This window comes from Euleptes europaea, unplaced genomic scaffold, assembly GCF_029931775.1.
Source record: "Euleptes europaea isolate rEulEur1 unplaced genomic scaffold, rEulEur1.hap1 H_4, whole genome shotgun sequence".
In the NCBI taxonomy this organism is placed as follows: domain Eukaryota; kingdom Metazoa; phylum Chordata; class Lepidosauria; order Squamata; family Sphaerodactylidae; genus Euleptes; species Euleptes europaea.
In genome coordinates, this window is record NW_026612052.1 from 303,536 (window position 1) to 330,983 (window position 27,448).

Sequence of the window (27,448 nt, forward strand, 5' to 3'; positions counted from 1 at the left end):
AATAACATAAATGGAAAAAAGAAAAATAATAAATACCTGTGGTATCTTGTAGATACCTATGATGTTTGACATCTGAATGGAGGTTTCAGAGTTGAGCCCCCCAACAATGGCCCACAATTTTTCTTCTGTGCCACACCTATAATTAGGAGCCCATCTCCCTCGTTCACTCAGCAACTGCAGTGTGGTTGCATAGGCCATTCTCCCAAAGTAGTAGTTGTCAGTTATACGAAAACCCAGAGTGACGTTGGGTAAGAGCTCTGGATTCTTGTTGATCTCATGGATAGCAAACACAAAGGCCAGGATATGCTGGTAGTTCTTTGGTAGCATCCTGTAATATAAATTCCTCAGAATTGTAAATGCACTCACTTCAAAAGAAAAGGCAACATGCCATTCTTCCCATTAAAAAGATTTAGAGCTTAAGATTGACGTGGTGGTATTTAGAGGAAACTTGGGATCAGATCGAGGGGTCTCATCTAGAGGGGAGGACAGGGATCTCACAAATCTCTTTCTATTGGATGGACATCCTATATCTCTATTATTATATCAGATTAAAAACTTCCTGTTTTGTTTTTCAAATGCTTCTGTATTGACACTCAGGGTTGGATCCAGTCAGTTCTGTCACTCAACCTTGTCCAATTCTAATCTTTTACTACAGCCCCCCCAGCTCACATTACTTTTGTCCATGGAGGTTGCATGATCTTCAGCACAGTCTTTTTGGTGTTCAGAGAACTTCCCACCCTCCCTTCTTCAAAAGTGGTTAAACTGGTTGGTTCCAACCCATGACTCATTCCTTTCATTACCAAGTTAAAACACCTGCACATTTCAATGAATGGTATGAAGTGGTCTAATTCATTTCACAGAAGTTCCTAGTTTCACCTTGTATTTTCATAAACCAACAACATTCCCTGAAATGAATTCTGTTCTCCTCAGAGTCTACTCTCTTAACCATAATAAGATCAGCTTCCCTTTTATTTTCAGAATTTATTCATAGTAGGATTGCACTACTCATCCACTGGTCTGCTTTATAAACAAGAAAATGTATCAAATAAGATATCAAGTTGGATTCTGCGAGCTTTTCTTCTGGTGAAAGCATAGGTGTCCATTTTGTCTGCCAAGAGGGCTATTCCAGAGGTTGTGGGACCCACATTAACAAAGTCAAGTGAGATTGAGGGCACAATGAAATAGAAAATTGGGGAAGATCAATCAGAAATACTGGAGGGATCCAACAAATCTATTGTTTTCCGGTAAATGAGAAAGCTACTTAAAACATCTATGAGTTTCAGCAACTGTGTTCATTGAGATACCATAATGATTTTTTTCCTTTAGAACTGATCTCTAGGAGGCTAGGTTATGAAGATTTAAAACCGCATGGATAAAAGGCAAGTGGGTGGGCATTCTTTCAGTAAATTTCTATGAATTTGTTATCTAAAGGAAAAATCTCTATCATACTGCATAATTTGTCAAGCAAAGTCATGCTTTTGAAAATATCCACAACACCCAAAGGCTTCTGAAAGGCTGGAGGGTCACAACCAGCAATATGGAGAGAGAAACCACCACCAATGATATGGTTCCCCATCCCATAATACTCAGAGAAAGTGGCAAGGTCATTTTTATCACATGGTTTGCTGCTAGATTCGTGGGAGAGGTGATAGGAGGTAGGAGCAGAAGCAGAAAGAGCCATATACTCATTCTGGAAGCAGGGCAAATATTTTATTTACCTACAGATAAAATCCTTCGTTTGACTGTCAGAAAGAATTTCTCTTCTGCTATATGTAAAGAAGTTCTAGCTACATTTCTGCTTCCTAACTGCCATTCTGGATGTTATTGCTTAATGACTTGGGGAAGTGAACCCATTAGCCTGAATGGTCTGAAGCGAACTGTGTTTCCTTCATGCTCCTTCAGTTTAGCAGGGATGCAGTCAGACAAATGGAGATGTCAGTAGCTGAACCAAGGCTCTCTTAAATACAAGCCAGATGTGCACTACCAGCTCTTCCAGAGACAGGGGAAAAAGTTCAGACCAACAACATCCTTCCTGTTGCTTGCTCTAGTCAACCATGAAGTAGAACTGGCTTATTTAGAGATGAACAATGTTACTGGTTGTTGTTACTGGGGGAAAAAAATCTGATTTTGCAGTTGATCATAGTAAGGAGTCAACCACCGTTATTTCAGTAACCACAGGGTTGATACTTACCTATTTGTGATTTTAGTGCTGGGTACACTGACACAGTGGGAAACAAAACATGCATGCATGATTCCATCTGTATTATCGACATGCTTCATGGTGTGGTAGAAATGCAGAGTGCTGACTGTTCTAATTTTGTAATTGTGGTTTAGATTTAGAGTTGATTTAACCTATTTTGGGTTATTTGGGTATTCTTTTGTAAGCTGACTTGACCACATTTGGAGGAAAGGTGGAATACAGATATTTTAAATTAATTAATTAATTCACTGAGGTGGTCTCAAAGAAATTTTGGTTGTCAGAAATGAAAGTCACTCAAAGGGCAATGAATCTGTTCTCATTTTCCCCATGCAGACTATGACGACCCCCCACCCTTCCTCCTATCTCCCAGTAATCAGTTTTTGGTGCTGAGGGAAAGAGAGAGGGATCACCTTACTTTTTGCTAGCCACACATTATGTGGAGATTATTATTTTCCTTCTCCAGTCCCCACCTTATTTTACCTCAGAATAAAGTATGACACCAGAGGCTTCTTAAAGTTAACAAAGAAAACATAGAAATTTATTAAACAGTATTCAAAAGATGGATTTTGAAGGAAAACTGTTTTTGAGGGAAAGCAGAAAGCCAGATATACAGTTTATATTTAAAAGGGTCACTTCAGAGAGAGCTTAGTTCCTATTTGGACTAGAAGTTATACAAGTTACATTCCTTAAGATTTTAGTTCACAAACTTAGTTCTGCTCCCCAGAACTCTTATAGATGTAGTTACACAGACTCTGCCACCTAGCTATCAGGGAAGGAAAAGACCATTCAATCTCTATTCCCCAGAGAAACACAGAAGTATGGAGATTTACCTAAATCTCTCTTCCTGTTCTCACTACTGAACTACCCCACTGCAGTGGCAGTAATCCCTTCACGCTACCCTGTATCTGGAATAGTTCCTTCCCAGAGACTAATCTCACTTTATGACCGGAGAAAGGGCCCTTTTCCTCCCAATCTCAATCCTGTCACTCCATGGGATGTGTGTTTCACAAGTTTAGTCCAAACTGAACCCTCAGGTTCACAGAGTTGCTCACAGCTTCTTCACACACAGGTTACCAACCTTTCTTCTTTCACTCTGAACTCAGAGAGTGAGCCCCTAGGCCCACTCCTTGTCTCTCAGTTTCTACTGAAGATTAACCCTTCATCCGTCACACAGGCCATCAACCAGAATGGCCCAAGGGTCTGGCATTTCACAGTAGACATAGATCTAGTCTGACAAGAGAGCCTGGAATGGTCCAGCTATCAGCCAGTACAGTATTGTACCCAAATTGACAAATTTGACACAAACCTGTAATTATTTACATCAGCAGGTCCAAGTTAAGCCAGAATGAGGAGGTTTATCTTTGTCTCCTTTAATGAGGGAGGAATGCCATTCCATCATGATGTATTTACAGGGGGAGAGACATAAAATATCTCTATAAATAGCATGTTGTCTTTCTTCGTTGGTTTTACTTAGTTTGAGGTGCAACCTGCCCCCTACGATTTCTGAACATTGTGTCTCTTATACTTGCCATAGCATCTAACATTTTTGTTTGAGAACGAGGTGGGCAGCCACTGGCCTGCATGCCAAGTAGCAACATGGCATGCCATTTTGTTCACCAATTTGGAAATCAGTACAGGAGCGAAAACAATTTAAACAAATTATTCTTATTCTTATAAGAAGATTTTGTACTCATAATTGAGACCTTTGAAAAACAACTTTTGTACATATGAATTTGTATATATGGTCTTTTGTAGGTCTTGGATGCACATTTTGTCTTGTGTTGTCTTGAATTACATGTGGTAGCTTATAAAGAATTTTTGCACTTTGTTTAAATTGTTTTCGCTCCTGTACTGATTTCCAAATCCCTTGATACTTGTACAGTGGTGTCTATTTCGTTCTCCCATTTTGTTCACCAAGGCAGTTTTTTTACTCCAGTAAAAAATACCAGTAATAAATACATATCTTCACACCAGTAATAAATACTTATGTGATAAGAATCCAATATGGCTTTTAAAAAGTAACTGAAATACTCACTACATATCTCTGTTACTATCATACGATGTTGACAGTTGTTTCATGGATTCATGTTTAAATCAACAGCATAAAGAGGATTTTGGAGAAATTTAAATTTGATTTTGCTCTTACCTTCCATTATACCTCCACTAGTAAAGCTGAAAACCAAAAACTCAACTAAGTAAATAGAATAGAAAATATTACAGGAATGTAAAAAAAAATTGCTTTATCCTGTAGATTTTATTATAAATTAGTTTGATCTAATTATGTTATCAGTATTGGCCTCCCCACCAACCCCTCCTTTTTTAAATCCGTTGTTCAAGTGAACTAAGAGGGGTCTGGTCTTTATATGCCTTTTTGGCAAGTGTTGTATTTTAATTTCATCTGTTGTTTAAGGTTATGCTTTAGATTGAAGAATTATAGTTTTAATTTTTTTTTATTTAGAATTATTATGGCATGGATATTGATTTTAATGTTCTCACTTGCCTGGTTTGCCGGGGAGGGCAAGTCAGAAATCGAAATGATAATAAATAAAATCTCCCACAAATCACTTGGAAATCCCATATTTGCTTACGACTCTCCTTAAAGCTTTTTTAACCTCTTTGTTTCTTAGGCTATAGATAAGGGGATTAATTAGAGGGGTTAAGACGGTGTAGAAGACAGAGAAGATCTTGTCCACTTCTTTCAGAGCTTCTTTTTTGGGCAGCGCATATACAGATATCAACGAACCATAAAATATGGAAACTACCATGAGGTGGGAAGAACAGGTGGAAAAGGCCTTTTTTCTCCCATCTGAAGAGGGGATTTTTACAATGGCAGCAATTATACACACGTAAGACGTCAAGGTCAGAAGAAAGGGAGGAACAATATCTATGACAGAGGCTGTGAGTCCCACCAGTGTCACCAGAGTCGTGTCACTGCATGATAGATTAATCAGTGGTGTGAGGTCACAAAAGAAATGGTCAATTTCATGGGGACCACAGAATTTCAGCTGTGACATCAAACTCATTACTAAAGTCATAACTGTTGTCCCCCAAAGCCAAGACGCAGCTGTCAATAGAATGCAGAGTCTTCTGTTCATGAGGGTTGCATATTGGAGGGGCTTGCATATTGCCAAATACCGATCATATGACATTGATGCCAGTAGATAGCATTCTGCAATCACAAGTGAACCAATACAATAAAGCTGGATGAAGCAGCCCCGGACAGAAATGGTTCTGTCCCCTGTCAGAAGGCTGGCCAACATCCTGGGCAGAAGAGTTGAAGTGTAGAAGGTTTCCAAGCAGGACAAGTTTCCAAGGAAGAAGTACATGGGGATGTGAAGGTGATGATCCATGATTACTAACACAATGATGATGAGGTTTCCAGCCATGGTCACACTGTAGATTATTAGGAAAACCAAGAAGAGAGGAATCTGAAGTTCAGGGGCATTGCCAAATCCCAGAAGAAAAAATGTAGTTATTGCTGTTTCATTTACTATCTTAGTATGCGCCATAGTTTCAGTCACTGAAAGTGAATTAAAAAAACAAACAAACCATAAGGTCTACAAGTAAAAGACCCAAAGTCTAAAAGTTATTATACACTTAAATATAAGTTGGCATCCCCCTTAGCACAATTAATGCTGAAATTTATAAAATGTTATGTGTTTTTTGTGGGGGCATGGGAAAACCATCTCAAATTCCTTTTTCTGTTATGAAGTTAATTATGCAGCTATTACCTCATATAATAGGCAATCTCTTAGTTACTTGATAATCACATTGAATAAGGATACTGCAATCCATTATTAGGGCTGAGCTATAAGATGGCTAGCAGGCACCATTTATTTATTTATTTTACTTCATTGGGCTCATATCATTTTCTTCTCATCTATTTTATCCTAATAATAGCCCTGTGAGATAGGTTAGTCTGATAGTGTGTGACTGATTTTGTCTAAACAAAGTCCCAGTCTGTAAGCATTTCCTAGAGGAGTGATACTCACCCCAACTGGTCATCAAAATATTCTGAATAGAAAATAAGTAAACACTCATTTACATATGAAGACACAAGCTAAATGACATGTAAGAGTACAAGCACTAGATTGGATCCAGAGTACAGCGGCAATTGTCACCAATTCTACCTTCTCCTTCCACACACTCCCTCATGCCATTACTTAGGGTCCCTTATCCTCCAGGGGCAGCATTTCATGTAGATTTGTGGCCTACAGTAGAAAGGGGGAGGCAGGAAAGTTCTATCCTGCTGTTGGAAAATGTAGTCTGGATCCAACCCAATGTTGCTTCATGAATAGGATGCATCCAACCTGTCATTCAGCCTCAGCCAATTGCCTTCCTTATTGTAGCCCCCATGACACAAAAATGCTGTCAATGCAAGTCCCATGATCTCAAAGGTAACCTTTTTGGTATTTAAAAGGGACCTTTTTTCCCTGTTCCACCAGCAAAAAAGTGGTTGTATCTAACCCCAAGTGCAACATATCAGGGCCATGTGCAGAATGAAAATATATCAGGGTTTTGTAAAGTTAGTATACAAAATAGGGATGGATTGAAAGCTCACTCACATGTAATCTCCCCTCAAAGGTTGCAGTATTGTCCTCCTCAAAATAAATCTATTTGTTGCATCTTGCATGAGCAGGTGCTGAAGAAGAGATGGTTCATTAAAACAAAATTCAACTATTATAATAGAATGCTGCCCTGTGCCCTGAAATGGAGTCTCCGGGTTCATAACAGTGTTCAATTAGGATTATTAAATAAATCTACCTTTTGTGTGAATTTGGGTTTGAATTGGAAAGTGGGCCATATTCACACAGACCTTGGGTACAATCTAGGGTACAAGTGATTTAAATGGTAGCAATCACTACTTTTGGACAAATGTAGCTTTCTCTACATTTGGATCCAACGATGTATGAGCATCATTGGACCCCCTGGTATACATTTTCCCAGGAGTACTTTATTATTTATTTATTATTTCAATTTCCAAGAAGCACAATTTTTAAGTAGAAAAAGAGGTTTTAAATAAGATATATGCTGTGTCATCAGAACAATAATAATAATAAAAAACCTTATACCATTAACCATCAGGTGGCATCAATGAAGAATGGTAGAGAAGTAGATCCATACAACTGCTGCTCACTTGACCAGCTATCATGTGTAATGACTAACATTTCCTTATGGAGAAAATCAAATCTTACCCCTTCACAAGGCCCCGTGCATTACACAGAAGAGGCTTTATATAGGGGAGCAACAGACAGTCTACAGAGAGAAACCCCTTGATAATTTAAAGAAGTAATTTCACAACAATTAGCAAATTCCCTTTCTAAAACGTGTGATGCCGTACTCATTAAGGCTTCAAAATACTCCTGTGTGTTATTTGGAGCTTTTATTTAGAAAATGTATGTGCCACTTCTCCAAAGACCTGTGTTAGTGAGCTGTAGCAAGTGAAGTGTCTTGATCTCAGGTAGATTCATATTTTTTCCCAAGGACAATTTTTTTTAAAAGGTCCTTTTTCAAGTCTCCCTGATTAAAAAACAACCCCGAATACCCATAGGCAACATATAATAACACAAAAAGAAATGTATTAACAAACTAAAGGAACTATAACAGTATGTTAATGATGAAGTAAGCTCTAACTCTTGAGAGCTTATCCTGAAAAAATCTTGCTAGTCTCGAGGGTGCTACTGGACTCCAATCTAGTTCTTCTGCTGATAGGCTTGCCAACTGCCTGGTGGGGGTGGGCAAAAGCCCGCAATCCACCAGGCTGCCTGCCGCCCCTCAGCTGGTCAGCGGGCAAAAGAGGGCCAGCTAAGGGGCCCCCACAATCAACCCCAGAAGTGATGCGGGTGCTCTAGTAATCGCCTCTGAAACTCTGTGGGAACCATGGAACTCTATAGAAGCCTATCAGAAGTACACTGAGCTCCTCTTGTCCACTGGCACTCTGGTGGCCGGTGAGAGGGGGGGAATAAGAAATCACCATTGGGCAATGGTGGTATGCCACTTTCAATGAAAATCTGGAAGTGACATCACTCCTCTCTAAGAACTGGTAGAAAATCTATCGTTTTACCATGGAGTTTCTGGTAATTCCTAGGGAGGTGCAACATCACCTCTGGGTTTTTCCCAGAAGCAATATAATGTCATCCCACAACAATTCCCCCCTTGTTCATACCTCATCCCTTGGACTCCTGCTGTTTGCCAAAACCTGGCTGGCAACACCACTCGAAATGATTTCAGCTGTGCATTGACTGTACCAGATTTTTGTTCCGAGAGGTACCGAGCATTACCCCACTCCCCTTATGCTGTATAGCAGTTAGGGCTCAGATAATGCTGACCAACATCAAGGGTGGGCCCTCCCAATACCTCCTTGGCTATACTGTTGAGAGGTGTTTGGTTTGGGTGAACTCCCATCATCTGTGAATGCTTCAGAATGTTTGTCAATGTTCCTCCCTACCTTACTTGACCCTGCACCTTCCTACTACCTACTTAGGGCCTAGGGTTGCCGACCTCCAGGTACTGAATTCAAAAAACGTAGCACAAGAACAAGAAACCAAAATATGGCGCCTCAACTCCAAAATGGAAATATGCAATTAGGTTATATTATATCAAAAATAAAGTGTACAACCGCAGTTGACAAAAGACACAGGTGTGACCAACAGGTCAAAATTCAACAATATTCATAGAATGCAAAGCGTTAAACATTTCAAAAGCAATGGAGTACAAATAACGCAAAGAGTTTAACATATTGAAAGCAACGGAGTGTATAAAACGCAATGGGCTTCCGGTAAATTCCCATTTCATAACGATTTTGTCAAGCTTCAAATTCTTCCGTATGCTTGAGAGTTCATTTGTAAGGCAAAGGGGTGTATCTCCCTTGTGAACGAGGACGTCTGGCTGAGGCACTAGCTGGAGATCTCCTGCTATTACAACTGATCTCCAGCCGACAGAGATCAGTTCACCTGGAGAAAATGGCAATTGGACTCTATGGCATTGAAGCCCCTCTCTTCCCCAAGCCCCACCCTCCTCAGTCTCCGCTCGAAAAATCTGGCATTGCACTGGGGCATAGGCCTTCAGACAAAAAAAAAATGAAAGTGACATTATGATGTTGGAGGAATGCTCTAGGATTTGCCAAAAAATCTATGGTTTAACCATAGAGGTTGTTTTTTCCCCCAAATCCTAAAGTGCTCCCCAGCCACAAGATGTCACTTCCGTGTTTTGCCAGAAGTGATGTCCTCGCCCCAGAGGTCTTCCACCATAGCAGAATTTTTTTAAAGGTGATAGATCTGCAATCTCGGTTAGGTTTAGAAGAGTATTTAAAATGCTTTACTTTCAACAGGATTTTGCCAGCTGCTAAGTTGTCAGTTTTTCTTACCTTGGTGGTGATGCTATTGATTATATATATTTACGAGGATGGTGGGATGTGTATATTTTAAGGCAATTGGGGAGGGGAAACATGATACCAATAGGTTGGATCCAACCAGCTTTTCTGTGAGTGAAAAAGGAAGGATTTATTTGAAAGGTAAAAATCCTATGCTGAGGATCATGGGATCTGCATGGACAAAAGCCATGAGGGATGGGTGTTCTAGGAAAGAAGAAAATCAAGTGAGATTGAGTGGAAGAGATAGATAAAACCTACCTATGTTCCTTTAAGTATGATTTTATTATTTCTAATGCAAAGAGTGTAAGTGTAATTGGACTACTGTGAAAAAATGAATCATAGGTTTCTCTAAAATAAATAAACGACTTACCACTGTGTTTGATGTGGTAAAACACTGTGTTTGATGTGGTTTCAGGGTTTTACAAAAGCTTTGCTGGTCATGTGTGATCTGTGAAGGTTATGCCACACACCCCAGTTAACATTTAATATGGCAATCATTGCAGGTATGTGATGCCAATAAATCAGGAATTCTCTACCTAAGAAATGTTGACACACAATGTGCAATTTATTTAAGACTTCACCCAAAATACAAATATGTAAATCATATTTCCCATTACAATTGTTTGGCTCGAGCACTGGCATTCCGAAGTAAATGCACTTTACTGTTCGTCTGTGGTCTTAGCACAATAATGTAGCATTTGGGGGAAAAGATTAAACCAAGTAAAGCCGTGCTAGAAGCCAAGATGGAGAAGATCTCCACGGCCACCATGGACTTCCCACTATTGCTCAAATAAGCTGGCACAAAGGACAACCAGACACAACAAAACACTAACATGCTGAAGGTGATAAATTTGGTTTCATTAAAAGCATCAGGCAACTTCCTGGCCAAGAAAGCCACAGTGAAGCTGACCATTGCTAAAAAACCAATGTAGCCTAGTACAGTGTAGAACAGGGCAACAGACCCTTCATTGCAAACAAGATTGATTTGTCCATGCTCTGATGTCTTCTCCATATCTGGGAATGGAGGAGAAGTCCCAAGCCAAGCAGCACAGATGCCCACTTGAATGAGGGAGCAGAAGATAACCAAAGACATTGTCAGTCTTTTTCCTATCCATTTATGGATTCTATTTCCTGGATTTCTGGCCAGAAAGGCCAAGACCACAGTGATGGTTTTTGCCAGGAGTGAAGAAACTGCAACTGTGAAAATGATGCCAAACGAGGTTTGTCGGAGAAGGCATGTCATTTTCCTTGGCTTCTCAATGAATAGCAAGGAGCAAAGGAAGCAGAGCAGAAGGGAGAAGAGAAGAAGGAAAGTTAGGTCACGATTGTTGGCTTTCACAATTGGTGTGTTCCTGTGTTCAATGAAGATTCCTAGAACCACAACTGTGATGAGGGAAAGAAAACCTGCAGAGGATGCCATGATGATTCCCAAAGGCTCTTCGTATGACAGGAACAAAATGACCTTTGGAATACATTTGTCTCGCTGGTCATTTGGGTATTGTTCTTGTGGACATTCCTCACAATAATCCATATCTGAAATTTGCAAAAGATATCCATGCTAATTTTATCCATGTGGTTATAAAAGAAGAAGAAGAAATTAAGTAGGACATTTCAAATGAGAAGCAATTCTGCTTAGTTTGGCACTGAACATGGCTCTGAAAATCTATTTCTGGTTTATCCAACATTTAATAAACAACATTGACACGGAAAATTAAATACTTATAATTTTATCTTAGTTAAGATTTACATTACGTGCCTAAATTTGTAAGATAGTATTGGTAGAATATATTGGTTGGATCCAACCAGCTCATTTACTCAGTTTCACTCAGTTCTCCTACTTACTGCAGTACATTACTCCTACTTACTACACATGATCTTTGTCTATGTGGATTCCATGGCCCCCAAAATGGTATTTTGGCTAGCTAAAGGGAATCTCTTCACCGACTCAGTAAGAAATTAGCAGTAAGAAACTACCCTTGAGACTGCTCCAGAAAGCACAACTGATCCAGAATGTGGCGCCGCGGGTCCTTATGGGGACCCCATGGTAAGCGCACACACAACCTGTGCTTTGCCAGCTGCCCTGGCTCCAGATTGAGTACCGGAACAAGTTCAAAATGTTGGTACTTACCTTTAAAGCCCTACATGGTCTGGGACCATCGTATCTATGGTACCACCTCTCCTGGTACACCCTCCAAACAATGTTATGCTTTGCAAGAAACAGCTTGTTGGTGGTCCCTGCCCCCCAAAAAACCTGGCTGTCCTAGACCAGGGCCAGACCTTTTCGACTCTTGCCCACTGGTGGAACACTGTTGAGTGAGACTCATGCCCTGTGGAACTTAATCCAGTTCCACAGAACTTGTAAGAAAGAGATGTTCCACCAGGCTGAGGACAGCTGGCCTCCCTTCCCCCTTTCTTGCTACTTCCCTTCTTTTCCTTCCCTCCTTTATTCCTTTCTCCCCTTCTTCTTGGTTCTTTCATTCCACTTGTCTGTACCCTCTATGGGACTCAGGAGTTTTCAGGTCACCATTGGTTTCCAGACAACCGTCACCACTGAAGAGTTCTTCTCTTTATTTTAGTGGTACATAAATATGATGCCATTTTATTAGATTAAACTGGAAACAATGGTTTTAAATGTAATGTTTTAATTTGAAATCTGTATTGAAATTGTAAATTATTGTTGGAAGCCGGCCTGAGCCTGGCCTAGCTGAAGAAGGGCAGAGTATAAATGGAAATGATAGATAGATAGATAGATAGATAGATAGATAGATAGATAGATAGATAGATAGATAGATAGATAGATAGATAGACAAAATATGTATTGTAGAGGCTATATGTTTGCTAGAAGAACTTCAGTCCCACTCAGCAACACCACACCAATGTCCTTAGATGGTGACAGCTTAGGGAACACATACCCTTCTGGCTAGAGATTGCTCCTTCCATGCACTGGACACAATCAAAGCAACAAGATAACTTCCCAACTGGAACCATTCTTCTAAAGCCAGGATGGCAACTTTCACTGCACACAGATGTGGGTATCTAAGTACAGAAGCACGTGTTATATTCATGAAAATGCATTTCAATGACCATAAATAGGCAAGAAATAAATAGAATCCTTCAGGAGTTGGCAAAAGGCCCATCTAAAGCTGCATTCAGTTTCCATACAATAGCTAGTGCGGTGTTTCCAGGAAAAAATGAAAGTCATAGCTCTCTCCAGTTGTTTGCAGCCCAGTGACTGGTACTATGTGGTTCTGAATATGAAATCCAATTTATCAAAAAGGAATGTGTCTAACCTTCTTTTAAAGTCATATCAATGGTGTCTATGACTACAACATCCACATGACCCAACCACCTCAATCATATGTTAATAACTGACAGAATTATTTGGCAAAATGGGAGGATGTTCTTTCTTTTATTCTGTCTTGAATCTACTGCCCCATCTATTTTATTGTATGATCTTATACTACGAAGGCTGCTCCAGGAGAACCAGTGTGATGGTGTTGTTAAAATGTCTCCCTATGACTGAGAAAATGTGCATTCAATTCCTTACCCAACCACAACAGATCAATTTGTGAGGACAAAATAAAAGAACAATGTACAGCAGGGGTGGGGAACCTTTTTTCTGCCAAAGGCCATTTGGATATTTATAACAACATTTGTGGGCCATACAAAATTATCAATTTAAAAATTAGCCTGCTATATTTGGTCAAACATTTAGCCAAGAGGCACGACCGGAGACGGCTCTGAGTGTCTGCCACATAGAGCGACTCGCTTTTGAGCTCTGCTGTCCCCAGCTGGCCCCAAGAGATTCAGCATCCTTCTGAGCTAGAGATCTGCCAGGACCCATGAAGGGCCAGACCAAATAATTTCACAGGCCTTATACGGCCCCCAGGCCTGACATTCCCCACCCCTGATGTACAGCATTTTGACATCCTTAAAGATAAGGTGCAATCAAAATGTGATTAGATGCAGTTCTGTCCTCTTCCTCTGTATTATTTATGCATTTACAACATCATAATTCCCTTGTCCTTTTTTCTAAACAAAAAAGGTTCAATATCTCAGCCTTGAGTGATAGAGAAGGTTCTCCAGACTGTCCTTTTCCAGCTGCATGAAGCTTTTTTGGAGATGAAGCAACTAGAATGATACATAGTATCAGCCACACTATCCTCTGTATTTTCAATCCTTTACAAAAAATTCTTAACATGGAGCTTGCCTTTTTATCAGTGCGCTAGCTGATATTTTCAATGAAGTTTCCACAGCAGCACAGAAATAACCTTTCAGGATAATCAGAGCCAGTTCAAACCCCATCAGTGGATTGGTTCAGATATCTGAAGTTGTACTTTTTAAAAACTTCATTATTCTTTTCTTTATATGTACTTACATTTAATTTCCTTTGCTAGATTGTTGCCCAGAGTCTAGAAAAATTTACCTGGGAAAATTATACCTAGGAGACCTAGAAGAAGATAGTGGCTTGGATCCAGCCAACCTTTTGGAGCAGTCTAGGAAAATTCTCCTTTTCACTGCAGCCACTGACCCACATGAATTTTGGTTATTCCATGATATAAACCAAACTTTTTCTGGGTGGTCAAAGGGGACCTCTCCTCCCTTTTTAGCAATTGAATGAAAATTATTTTTGCAGGAGTCCTTTTTTCTTCTTCCCACACAAAAGAAAGGGCTGCGAAATCTTCAAGTATTAACATTTCAACTGCACTGTTAATGTTTTTCATTAGAATGAAATGAACAAATTAAGTTGATTCGTTGCATCAGAATAAATCTTTCAAAATCATTTCCAGATCTTTATATTTTTTTAAAAAATACCATTGTACATTTGAAACTGATTGTTCCCTGACTGCTAAATGTGGTAATGAAAGAGATCATTGGTAAGAAGAATGTTCCTAACAGTTTCTCCATATGTCTTTCCATCATTGCTCCTGACCTGATTAAATCTGGTGTTCCACACAATAGCTTCATCTTTGATGACAATGGCTTGGCTCCCAGAAATCTGAGCTTTAAGACATCCAACCTGGGTAGGGAGTGGGGTATTATTTGGCAAAACAGCCCAGTTCAAAATGTCATATCCACCATGCAAATCACCATTCCCGTCAAAAGATACTTCCTCACCAGCAGTGTTATTAAATCGGACTTTCCTCAAGAGGGAATGTAGCTAATTTTAAAGGGGAAAGAAAGAAATGCAATACTGCCTTATACATGTGTAACCAAGCATCAGGACTACAATAACCTTAAGGAAGGATCCTTGTATTATTTAGGGACATATCTGGCAAATCTTGGGCAAGGTTACTTCTCTCACGCAAAGGAACGTTCAGCTTGCTCCTTCATGATGCAATCCCTAGCACCATCTCTTAAACAGAACAACAAGCTGTGAAACATAAGATGTCCTCCAGAACAGCCCCATAGAAAGTATAACAGAATGAGTGAAACATTACCCCTACCCCACAAGCATTCAGCAGTGTTTTTCACTTATGCAGAAAGTGGTGTTGGATCTATCACAACCTCTAGGGATATGAAACCCCCTTTATCACAACGATGAGATTAAGCTCCAAATTTAGAATTTATCTTGCTTTGGCAAGCAGAGTTATTTATTACTTTATTGTGCACTCATGGTAACCATTTTCTAGTTCAGATGATTACCTGCCATGCATGAATATCACAGAGCTCCACTCTAGCAGCTTTTCTCTTTGTTGACTGGAAATGGTACAATTCATGCAAGACATGTGCTATTGCATAAATAGCATTGGAAATACTGTAGCTATGCCTGGATGTGTTCATGTCAAAGAGATCAGTGTTAAGATCTTCCAGTTTCTCATTCCCTGTACAGTTATTCCAGGCTTCATCCAATATGTAATCCTGCCATGAACATTTGAATACCTGGGCCCAAAAGGGTTTCAGATACAACTCTTTTGTATACTTGTTGGGATTAAGCCTTTTGAGGAAATCCTGGAACCCTGGAATCTCATGTTTGTGCTCTGCAAAAGAGAGAGCACCTTGAAACGCTGTCAAATTCCAGGGTTTTCTGGAAAAATGAGAAGTGAAGTCCCACATGGCTGTGATGATCCATACTTTGCCACTAATCTGGTATTCTTGGAGAATAGCATGTAGCTGAATTAGTTGGTCAGTCTCTCCATGAACAAGCATTACTTTGGATGTCAGCTTCAAAAGCTTCATACCTAAGCCATTGATCGATTCTGGGTCTAATTGAACAAGAACAGGCAAAAGAGCTACAAACTCAATACAATAACAGATTTTACTCATTTCGTGGGTAATTGTTTGAAGAAAGTTCCTGCCATTGGTGTTATCTGAACTGATTAAGCTGACCCATTTCCAACCAAAATGTGCAAATAAATGGCTCACTCCAATGAACTGCAATGATTCACTTGGAACTGTTCGATAGAAGAAAGGAAACTGAGATTTGTCGCTCAGGATGGAGTCAGACGAGCCATAGCTAATCTAAGAAGAAAGAACATAGTGATTTCCCATTCAAAATCAGAACCCTGCCCATTTCTAACAACCGATATAGCTGCACTGATTCATTCTCTCCTTCTTACATTTACATGAAACTTGGCATTTGTTATATTACATGTCATCTTGAGGGCTTGTTGAGTGTGGTGTAATAGTTAAGAACTGTGGACTCTAATCTGGAGAAACAGGTTTGATTCCCCACTCCTCCACATGAGCAATGGACTGAAATCTGGTGAACCAGGTTGCTTTCCCTACTCCTACACATGAAGCCTGCTGGGTGACCTTGGGCTACTCCCAGTTCTCTCAGAACTCTGTCTGCCCCGCCTACCTCACAGCGTGTCTGTTGTGGGGAGGGGAAGGTGATTGTAAACCAGTTTGAGACTTCTTAAATGTTGAGAAAATTGGGGTATAACAACCAACTTCTTCATTTTGGTAGAACTCTTCTAATATCTGAGATCACTCAATGCACCCATTCAGATACAGCTCTGATCAACTGAGCTATAACACTGCTAATCCATACGACACATAGTTATTCTAACCCCCCCCCCACTTTTGATACTGAGAGCTGGTGCAGCTATTTTTTTTTTTTTACTGCACTCAGTGTAATGATGGACATTAAGAGAAGTGATGAGGCTTTTTCCGTGGTGGGGCCTCACCTCTGGAATGCTTTCCACTGTGACTTTCCTTACTTTTTTTTAGGTGTCAGGCTAAAACCTTCCTTTTTACCTGGCCTTTTATCAAAGAAGGTTTCATCTCTTACACTTTTTATGCTATGCTTCTGACCCAAGGTTCATTTTATTGTTCACGTTTTAAACTGCTCAATGTGTACTTTATGCTGCTATGCCTTTGCTTGTTTTTTTTCCCTTGTTTTTTTCCCCTCCTTTTTTTTTTAATGACATTGACTTTAGTCGGTTTGTTCTGTGGTCTTAGTTGTAAGCCACCATGAATAATTTGCTGAAGAGGGGGAATAAAAAAAATCTCAATAAATAAATAAAATCTACTATATTTTTCCACAAACAAGTTGTTAAGAGTGCTGCAACAATTTATCCAATGTTAAAAAGCAGCACCAGACCAAGAGACTTGTATTCTGCCAACAAGTTCAAAGCAGTAAGTCGGAATTTATATCTGTTTGCCCCTTACCTGTGGGATCTTGTATATCCCTAGGAAATCTGCTATATTGATGGATAAATCAGATCTACGACCTCCAGTTACAGCCATAAGTGGCCTTCTCCTGCAGTTGTAGTTAGGAATCATCTTACGTTGACCTGATGTTAATCTTATAGTGCTCAAATAAATGTTATTTGCATATAAAAAATCTTGACAGAGGTGGATTCCAAGGGTGAAGTTAGGCAAGAGTCTGCGATCCTTATTGATCTCTTGTATTGTAAACAAGAATGCCAGGATGAACTGGAACGATTTTGGAAATAGCCTGTAACAGAAAACCAGGGGTAATGCAATTGTCCAATAGCTTTATTAAAGAGGCATCAACATATAAATGATGTTTAGAGGGTTGGTTTTATTTGATCGACTGCTTGATGGTATGCCAATAAAGGTACTGAAATTTGAAAGAGGCATCATTTGTTTCAGCTGGGTTTGCACACAAAGAACACTGCTTGATTTAGCTATTCAATTATTGACAGTTGACCACTGAACGACACTGTCTCTTAGTATACCTGTGAAAATAAACATCTCTGTGAGGATAACGTTGTGAGAACCCATTTACCAATGCAAGTCATCACTTGATAAACCATGCATTGCAAACAAGCTTCTGAGTTTCAATAGCCAAATTAAGATTAAGGAAGATAACTGAAACAGCCATACCATTGACAAGAAAACCGATCTTTGATTGAAAAAGCAGATTAAGATGAAAATGGTCAGCATAGAACAATTAAGTGAGCTTAAGAACACTGAATGATCAAATCCACTGTATTGAATTGTGGCTGATTGAGAAAAACACTCTTGGCTGCTTTTTATGAGTTGGCGAAATATCACACAAAATTTAAATACAACACAATGAAACTGCTTAAAAATAATGAAAATACACTCAAAAACACAGCCCATTAGCTTGAAAATGTCATCTTGGCAAAGGCTAAAAGCCCACCCCCACAAATCCCACCCACCTATTTAAACTAAAAACACACACGCACCCTCAGGTAAAAAGCGCACACACCTTCAGGTAAAAGGCAAGACAGAAAAGAATGTTTCTTAAAGCAAGGCTGGGCACCAGATGAACTTCTCCCAGAGGCAGAGTTATATAAACTACGTGAAACAATAGAACAGACCCTTTCCCTTGGAGCCACTTCTCTTATTTCAGACATTGGGGTCACACAGAGAATGGTCAGTACAGTACAGAAGATTTTAATTATTGACCAAGAATACATGGGAGAAGCCTGTACTGACAGATAAGCTATTAATTGCACTAAACTGGATCCAAACCATTAATCCAGAATTCCTGGTTGAACTAGACTAGTGAACAGTGCTTACCAAGCATCAACTAGATAGGGAGAAGGAGCCTGTTCAAAGCTATTTGGTCTAATTTCTGCAAGGAAATTAGACATGATACCACCAATGATCAAATCTCCATCTTCATAGTACTCATTCTGCATTAGACTTTTTGAAGCACACTTTCCACATGAGACTTTGCAAAAAGAGTGAGATACCATCAGTATCATTAATGGCTTCAAGAGGAACATTTTGTGTGTGTGGGGGAGAGACATGTGGTTCCACACAGTACACAAAATACAGAGTTCTACTCCATTTCCGTGGTTGGAGAGAAATGTAAAATCTCACAATAATGATAGAACTTCAGAGAGCTAGGCGGTAGGATAGCCATAATGAACACTCTATAGGTTCAGGAATCCGATAAAAAGAGGCAGCTCCATAAGATTATAGATGTGCAAATTCTTGAACATGTTGGTGTTAACCATGTCTTACAAAGAGAAGTGTGATTTAAACAACAGCTACTGCTCTCCAGAATGCTAGAAAAGTTAATTATGTAATCCATGCTAAGGAATCCAAGTGATTATGGGACAGGGTGGGTATTACAATTTTGTAGAAGGAAAACAAGAAAGGAAAGAATGTTAAATGAGTGAAAGATAGGATTGTATTGTATAATGGAACCATGTGATGGATTGAATGACACACTCCAGTAGTGTCAGTCCATATAACAGATGCCAACATCTATGAATCATCCAAAATGGATACAAGTATTAAATTGAAAACCTGGGGGGGGGGGAGAGAATATGCATTACTGGGTTTATACAGTAAAGTTAGAATTTTACAAAGTCTCAAAGCCAAAGTGGTATTAGGCTGGCAGTCATTTCAGAACAGTTCTGCTTAAAAATGCAGCATCTTTATCGGTTTTCTTAAAATAATCCCTCAAATCTCTCACCTTCTCACTGATTACAGTAATCCAAGTAATTATCATTCACACAATGACTGCTTGCAAGAAATATATAATTCTCAGATCTGTTCTATTTCAGGTCCTCAAAGCAAAAAGTTTTGTGGCAAATACAATTCTCTTGAGGCAGGAGAAGGGGAGAATGTGTAGGTTGTATCCAGTCGGATATTTTGCTCAATTCTCCTCCTAGCAACAGCCCCTGTTCCATGTGGCTTTGGTCAATGCAGGTCCCACAATCCTCAGCATAGCCTTTTTGGTGGTCAGAAAGCACACCTTGTAAACCAATAGAAAAGTTGATTGGATACAACCCTGTGTATGTGCACTAACGTACATATGTCTGCAGAAGCAGACAAAAGTACAAGTAAGATATCTGATGCAAATTAATCTGAAGTTGAAATAGATCAATTATTTCATGCTGAATTAAAGAAATAAATTGATTGGTCTATCATGAAGACTAGTCTCTCAATGAAGGTCAATAGTGCCTTCACAATTCTAGGTCTCTTCACATGGACAGCTGGTGTGTAGACTCTAAAGGTGATCAGATCCTGGGCTTCTGTGTGCCTTAAAAGTGTAGAATATGCCAATCTAGGGAAGGCAAAGCAATTCCCTCTGCACCAACCAATACTACCTCCATCTTGTCTGGAATGAACTTTAGCCTGTTATCCCTCAGCAGCTTTCACATCCTCTCTTGTCTATCACCTGCCCATTGCAATCAGTTTGCTGCAGAAGCAATGCCACTCTCTATTTTGTACAGCTCACAGTTGAAGTTACAGTAAATACAATAGTACTTGAACAATCTGTCAAAGTTCAATACCCTTCTCCATGTATTCTACACACATGGATGGAAGTATAAAGGAGGAAGAACGGATTGCTGGGCTCAAAGAAAAGATCCACAAAACAAATTTCATCTAAAATAAAATTTTGAAGAAAATTTTGGCTTTCCTGAATGGGTGAGCCAAAGTAAAGTACCTGCATGCACACACACACACACACATACAGTGGAGCAATTCAACCCAAATATTTATTTATTTTATTTAAAACATTTCTGTGCCACCTTTCCACCCAAATAGGGTCTCCAAGGTGATGAACACCAAAGCATTAAAACATTTAATCAAATGAAGTATATGTACATCAATTCAATACAAAACACATAAACACACAAAACACAAAGAACAGGGAGGGAAGCCAATAAACATTATTGAAGGTATGCCAACACCACCACCACCCCTAAAAAACCAAAGTCTTCACCCACTAGTAGAAGACAACAATAGAGGGAGATAGATGATCCTCTGTGGGAAGGGAATTTCAAAATTTTGGCACCATGACCAAAAGACTTTTTCACAAGTTGCCACCTATCTACCCTCAGATGGCAAGGACACCCAAACCAGGGCCTGCAAGGATGATCAAAGTGTACAAGTAGGTTTATTTGGGATAAGATGATCCTGGAGAGCCAGTGTGGTGTAGTGGTTAAGAGCAGTGGTTTGGAGTGGTGAACTCTGCCACTTAAGGGAGACTCAAACCAGTTTACAATCACCTTCCCTTCCCCTCCTCACAACTAACATCCTGTGAGGTAGGTGGGGCTGAGAGAGCTCTAACAGAGCTGTAATTTGCCCAAGGTCACCCAGCTGGATTCATGTGTAGGCGAGGGGAAACAAATCCAGTTCACCAGATTAGCCTCCACCACTCATGTGGAGAAGTGGGGAATCAAACCCGGTTCTCCAGATGAGACTCCACAACTCCAAACCACTACTCTTCATCACTACACCATGCTGGATTCTACACCACGTTGGCTCCAAAACATGTGTGTGTGTGTGCCATCAAGTCACAGCTGATTTATGGAGACCCCATAAAGACGTTCAGAGGTGGTTTGCCATTGCTGACTCTGCGTGGGCTGAGAATGTTCTGAGAGAACTGTGACTGGCCCAAGGTCACCCAGCAGGCTTCATGTGGAGTGGGAAAGTGAACCTGGTTCCCCAGATTAGAGTGCAACATTTACTGTATCTAAACAAGGGGCTGATATTCATAGCTCAATGTACAATGATGGCAGAATCTAAAAGCGGGGGCACCCTCCACACAACACAAAGATGTTAAAGATACTTCATGCGACCCACACAACCTGTCCCTCAAGTAGGGTTGCCAGGTCCCTCTTCGCCACTGGCGGGAGGTTTTTGGGGTGGGGTTTGGGGAGGGGAGGGACTTCAATGCCATAGAATCCAATTGCCAACATGGCTATTTTCTCCAGGTGAACTGATTTCTACCAGCTGGAGATCAGTTGTAATAGCAGGAGATTTCCAGCTACTACCTGAAGGTTGGCAACCCTACCCTCAATCAATTAAATCTGGCTCAAGGAATACTCCTGAGCTTTTTATGTAACTTTACCCTCACCAATAAGAGAAGAACTAATCTCCCTTAAAGACTTGGTCCTTTGAGGTTTTCTGAGAAGCCAAATGGAATGTGGAGACCTTTTTCCATTGGGGACATGTAGCAAACCCCATTCTTGAGTCATTGTTCATCTACTAGCACCATCTTCAAAATGATACACAATGTCTCAACAAGGGAGCACTTATCTTGTTATTATACCACCAAGCTCTCTCAGGTGGTTTGTGCATTTCATTAAAGAGTTGTCATGGAAAAAGTGTTGGTGGCATTTCCCCAGTGATGTGGAATAAATATAATTGAAGTAGGATTTTGCTTCAACAGCTGCACTTTGTAGCTGTCTTGCAGATTATTTTGAACTGGAATTTCTCATCTCGTTCCCCCCCTCCCCCATTCTAGTTAGATGCTTTTAAAGAAAAAAGACTCATAGGTACACGATTGAAAAGACCTATGCATGGGAAAGTTTTTTTTTTAAAAAAATCTGGTGTTAAGGGACTTCCATGGTAGATTGTGCTCTTGGTGATTTACCAAGTGGCACTTCTTCTTTGTAACACATGAGAATGTAAAGAAAAGCTCTAATTCGTGGCAGTAGAGCTAAAAACGGAAGACACAGAGGGTTATGCCTCAAAGAATTTGCTTTGGTGATAACTTATTCCCAGGATCTATTCTGTCCCTTCTAAATTTGCTCCCCACATTGCTCTTGGGGCCACAAATGTTGTAATTTCTCAGCAGTACCATTGAGAAAACATGGCAAGTCTATGCCTTAGTATAACTCAATAATGCCTGGTGTGTATATTTTCAAGGGGAAAATATGCATTGTTTCTTTGGTCGTTTATGCATGGCTGTTTCCCTCACCATCACCCCTTTGAGGGTTTCAGGTCTTTGTTTTGATTATGCATGTCGTTTTGATTATGCATGTCGTTTCTGACCATCAGAGGTTGCCTCACTCTCCCCCTACATTTCCCCATGTTTCAAATTTGAGATAAAATAGGTCTTTCAAAATGTGGGCAAAACATGGGGGAAATGAAGGGGGAGAGCATTTTTAGTATTTTTTTTTAAATAGTCATGATATTCTAAGATTCTTATTTTTATACATATATATTTGTAATTGTTTGTCGTTATCCCAGCTACAATGCAGAACCAGACAGAAGTTACTCATTTCATACTGATGGGCCTGACAGATCGACAGGAGGCTCAGATCTTCTTGTTTGCTATCTTCTTGTTCCTCTATCTATCAAGTGTGCTTGGAAACGGCGCTATCATGTGTGTGGTGGCGACAGAGCGCCGACTTCACACACCTATGTATTTCTTCCTCGGTAACCTATCTTGCCTGGACATTTGCTACTCTACAGTCATTGTTCCCAAGACCCTTGTTGGCTTTCTGTTGGCCCACCAAAGGATCTCCTTCATTGGATGCATCACTCAGCTCCATTTCTTTCATTTTCTGGGCAGCAGCGAAGCTCTTCTTCTAGCAGCAATGGCATATGATCGATATGTGGCTATATGCAACCCCTTGAAGTATCCTCTCATCATGTGCCGAACAGCGTGTCTTCTACTGGCAGCAGCCACATGGACCATGGGATTCTTCCATGCCTTGATGCACTCCGTCATGACCTCCCGACTGCACTTCTGCGGCCCCAATATCATTGAGCATTTCTTTTGTGACATCAAACCGCTCTTGAGACTGGCATGCAGTAACATAATAGTAAACCTCAGCCTCCTCAACATTGTAACTGGGTCAATTGTCATGATCCCCTTTGTCTTAACTCTTCTCTCCTACCTTTACATCATCTCCTTTCTGTTCTTGAAGATCCAAGCACATAGTGGGAGATGGAAAGCCTTCTCTACCTGCAGCTCCCATCTCACAGTTGTAGGGCTGTTTTATGTGCCAGTGCTGTTCAACTATCTCCCTCCATCTTCAGGAGACTCCCCACAGAGAGACATGATCGCGACCCTCATGTACAGTGTCGTTACCTCTTTTTTAAACCCCCTGATATACACCCTCAGGAATCAGGAGATGAAAACAGCCATGAGGAAAAGCTTGGGTAGGCTACTGCAATCTGTAAGGAGATGAGCATAATGCAAAAATGTATTGATGATGCTGCCTCCTGAAGTGGACAATGAACACAACAGTGTGAGGACTTTTATGTGGCGGGGGGGGGGGGGGGTAACAGCCATACAGAAGGGAATGCATTGTGATGGGAAACACATGGGAGAAACTTACAAATGATAAATTACTTATGGGACTGTCCTTGTTCAAAATGTCCACACCACATGAAATGAGAACATGCATGAAAAGAAGAAGGACGCTTCAGCTAAGGTGAAAAGTGTTCAGCTCTTGAAGCTTTCTGGAGAGGATGCAAAACGCAGTTCTTATTAAAAAAATGTCACAGGGCTGCTGAGTAACCCCTTACATTGTTTTAACTGTGGCCTCCATTTGTTATCATGATATGTTGTTTTTAATTTGGTGTTGGCACTCTTTTATTGTCTTATAGGTGTTCTAATGAAAACTGCTTCAAACCTCCAAGAAGCAGGATGTACATGTGTTATATAAATAAATGGAACCTCTGTGTTCAGAAACACTGTATTGCAGTCTCAGGTTCTGGGGGGGGAGCATGGGGAGAGCTGTTGTCTTCACGTTCAGCTTGTGGCTTCCTTGGAGGAATCTGGCAAGCCACCACTGGAAGCAGGGCTCAGACTCATCTATGAGCCCAGTTTGCTAGCATGTACTGAGAAGGGTTGGGAGCTGGCACAAGTTTCAGTGGCTTGTCTGGTGAGGCGGGGGTTCAGCTGAGCTAAAAGACTGGGCCGTTTCTGCCAGGATCACTTTCCCAGGCTCTAAAAACAAAAATGTGTAACTACCCATTAATTACAGAAGTGGAAGAAATCACTCATAGATCATTTACGGTATAAAACAGTACTTTCACCTGAAGGATTCAGTTTGACTTTACTGCTCTTCATTTTTTTTGGAGAAAAAAATATCCATATTCAAAATCAGTGGAACTGGGAGACTGATGAGCAAGTAACCTGAGATAACTTATCAACACATTTACTTTATATACAATTTGGGTGTCCACCTTCGCTGTTGTTACATACAGAAGACTTAGGCTGAAGAATAAATAAGGTCATTATTCTCCATGATAGCAGTCAGTTTATTTTTCCATAATAGTGGAAGTTAAAGGTTCCTGCTTGCAGGGGAGTAAGGCATTGCTCTGTGTAACAGGGGATTCAAGTTAAAAATCCTGAGCAATCGTATCCTGACTTACTTTGAAAGCAATTTGCATCTGCTCTTCTAATGGGAGACTAAACCATCTCTCAAATTCAAGATTCCCACAGACTGACCTAAGCAGCAAAAATCCCTTTTCAGTAAGGTTATTTACTTCCAGGGCTTACACCCTCCAAGTGGAGCCTGAAGATCTCCAGGAATTATACTGATCATCAGCCCACAGAGAAATGTTTATCGGGAGAAAATGGCTGCTTTATAGGGCAAACGCTACGGCATTATAACCCACTAAGGTCCCTCCCTAGGTTCCACCCTCAAATCACCAGGAATTTCCCAACATGGAGTTTGCCAACGATATAACACTTTGACAGTGTTTTCTGACGATGGCTCTGCTATGCATTCTTGCTCCATATATCACCTTCAGAAAAGATGATACCTGGATTAGCCATATTTTCCAGGCTGTGCTTTCTAGTTTGAATCATGGCTGCATAAAAGTAACACAGAGAGTAATGCAATTCCTCCTAAATGCCTTCTAGATCTATCTCCTAAAGAACAGAAGTTTTAAAATGTTTCTTTTTAAAAGCCCACTGTCTACTTAACAAGCAGTTTACTACAATGAAATCCTTATCAGTCCCCCAAAAGACAGGCACCAAGCCTTCTGCAAGCTGCCTTAAGTAGACTGACATTAATAGCTCCAGCTGCCCCATGCAGGTGCAGTAAATTGTTTCCTATTTGGTTTCCAGCAAGGGATGGGGGAAAGGAACTATTGTGTTTTAAGCTACTTAAATAGACTGGCTGATGAACAACATCATGTTCCACACTCAGGCACATAGCTCACACTGCCAACCCCCCCCCCCAAACCCCAAAAGTGTTCACCCACTAGTAGAAGAAAACAGGGAGGGAGAGGGAGACAGATGATCCTCTGTGGGGAGGGATTTCCAAAATTTTGGCACCAGGACCAAGAAGACATTTTCACAGGTTACCACCCATCTACCCTCAGATGGCAAGGGCACCCAAACCAGGGCCTACAAGGATGATCAAAGTGTACAAGTAGGTTCATTTGGGATAAGATGATCCTGGAGAGCTGGCATGGTGTAGTGGTTAAGAGCAGTGGTTTGGACCACTGGACTCAGCCACTTAAGGGAGACTCAAACCGGCTTACAATCACCTTCCCTTCCCGTTCCCACAACAGACACCCTGTGAGGTAGGTGGGGCTGAGAGAGCTCTAACAGAGCTGTAACTTGCCCAAGGTCACCCAGCTGGCTTCATGTGAGGAGTGGGGAAACAAATCCAGTTCACCAGATTAGCCTCCACAGCTCACATGGAGGAGTAGGGAATCAAACCCGGTTCTCCTGATTAGACTCCACCGCTCCAAACTGGCACACTTAATCACTACACCATGCTGGCTTGTGCACCACGTTGGCTCCAAAACATGTGTGTGTGAGTGTGCCATCAAGTCACAGCTGACTTATGGAGACCCCGTAAAGACATTCAGAGGTGGTTTGCAGTTGCCTGCCTCTGCATGGGCTGAGAATGTTCTGAGAGAACTGTGACTGGCCCAAAGTCACCCAGCAGGCTACATGTGGAGTGGGAAAGTGAACCTGGTTCCCCAGATTAGAGTCCATTTCAGTTAACCACTGCACCACACTGGCTCTCTAAAAATGTAGAAACATGTACAAAACATATGGGGGGGTCATGAAATTATTTTCCCGACTACACTGTTATTATATTTTTGTTTTGCTTCTTCTTGTTTCACTAGCATATAGATGGAAAATTAAAACGGGATAAGACAAATTTCAGAGAATAGGTTTATCAATGGCTAGTAGCCATGGTTACTAAAGGGAACCTCTACATTCAGAGGTAAAAAAAACCTCTGAATACCAAATCTAAGAGGAAACAGTGGGGAAAGGCCTTGGCCTCTGTGCCCTGTTTTTGGTCCTCTCGGGCAACTGGTTGCCCAGTATGTAAAACAGGATACCAGACTAAATGGGCCACTGGTCTGATCCAGCAGGGCTCTTCCTATTTTCTCATGACTGGCAGATCTAAGTTGGTAATTGGGGGCATCATTGTGAAGAGGTCCCTCAAATAATTGGTCCCAGACTGTGAAAGTCTTTAAAGGTAAGGATGAGCAGCACCTTGAACTGAGCTTGGAAATGCGCCAGCAGTCAGTGAAGCAGTTTTAATTTTGGTATAATGTTCTCACAACATGAAACGACCAGTGAATGTTGGGCCTCCATTTTTTTTCCTGCACGTTTGACATTTCCAGGATACCTCAAGGGCAGTCTCTGGAGAGTGCAACGTTAATCTAAACAAGGGGCTGAAATTCATAGCTCAGTGTCCAATGAGGGCAGAATCTAAAAGTGGGGGCACCCTCCACATAACACAAAGATGTTAAAGATACTT

The 27,448-nt window shown here is 40.7% G+C and overlaps 3 protein-coding genes across 3 annotated transcripts; 1 reads left to right on the forward strand and 2 right to left on the reverse strand.

The window, feature by feature from the left end:
• Window positions 1-4,761: 4,761 nt before the first annotated feature.
• LOC130493009 (olfactory receptor 6N1-like) lies at window positions 4,762-5,685 on the reverse strand. Its single transcript, XM_056866783.1, has one exon. It carries the CDS (start codon window positions 5,584-5,586, stop codon window positions 4,762-4,764), a length of 825 nt encoding a protein of 274 aa, XP_056722761.1. The 5' UTR covers window positions 5,587-5,685.
• Window positions 5,686-10,185: 4,500 nt separating this feature from the next.
• Window positions 10,186-18,652, reverse strand: LOC130493010 (vomeronasal type-2 receptor 26-like). Its single transcript, XM_056866785.1, has 6 exons — window positions 18,531-18,652; window positions 17,187-17,475; window positions 15,219-16,034; window positions 14,506-14,733; window positions 12,485-12,608; window positions 10,186-11,105 (listed from the first exon to the last, which is right to left on the reverse strand). Exons 1-6 carry the CDS (start codon window positions 18,650-18,652, stop codon window positions 10,186-10,188), a joined length of 2,499 nt encoding a protein of 832 aa, XP_056722763.1.
• A 4,302-nt stretch (window positions 18,653-22,954) lies between these two features.
• On the forward strand, window positions 22,955-23,896 carry LOC130493011 (olfactory receptor 12D1-like). The gene has a single exon (XM_056866786.1). The coding sequence runs from the start codon at window positions 22,955-22,957 to the stop codon at window positions 23,894-23,896; it is 942 nt and encodes a 313-aa protein (XP_056722764.1).
• The last annotated feature ends 3,552 nt before the right edge of the window (window positions 23,897-27,448 follow it).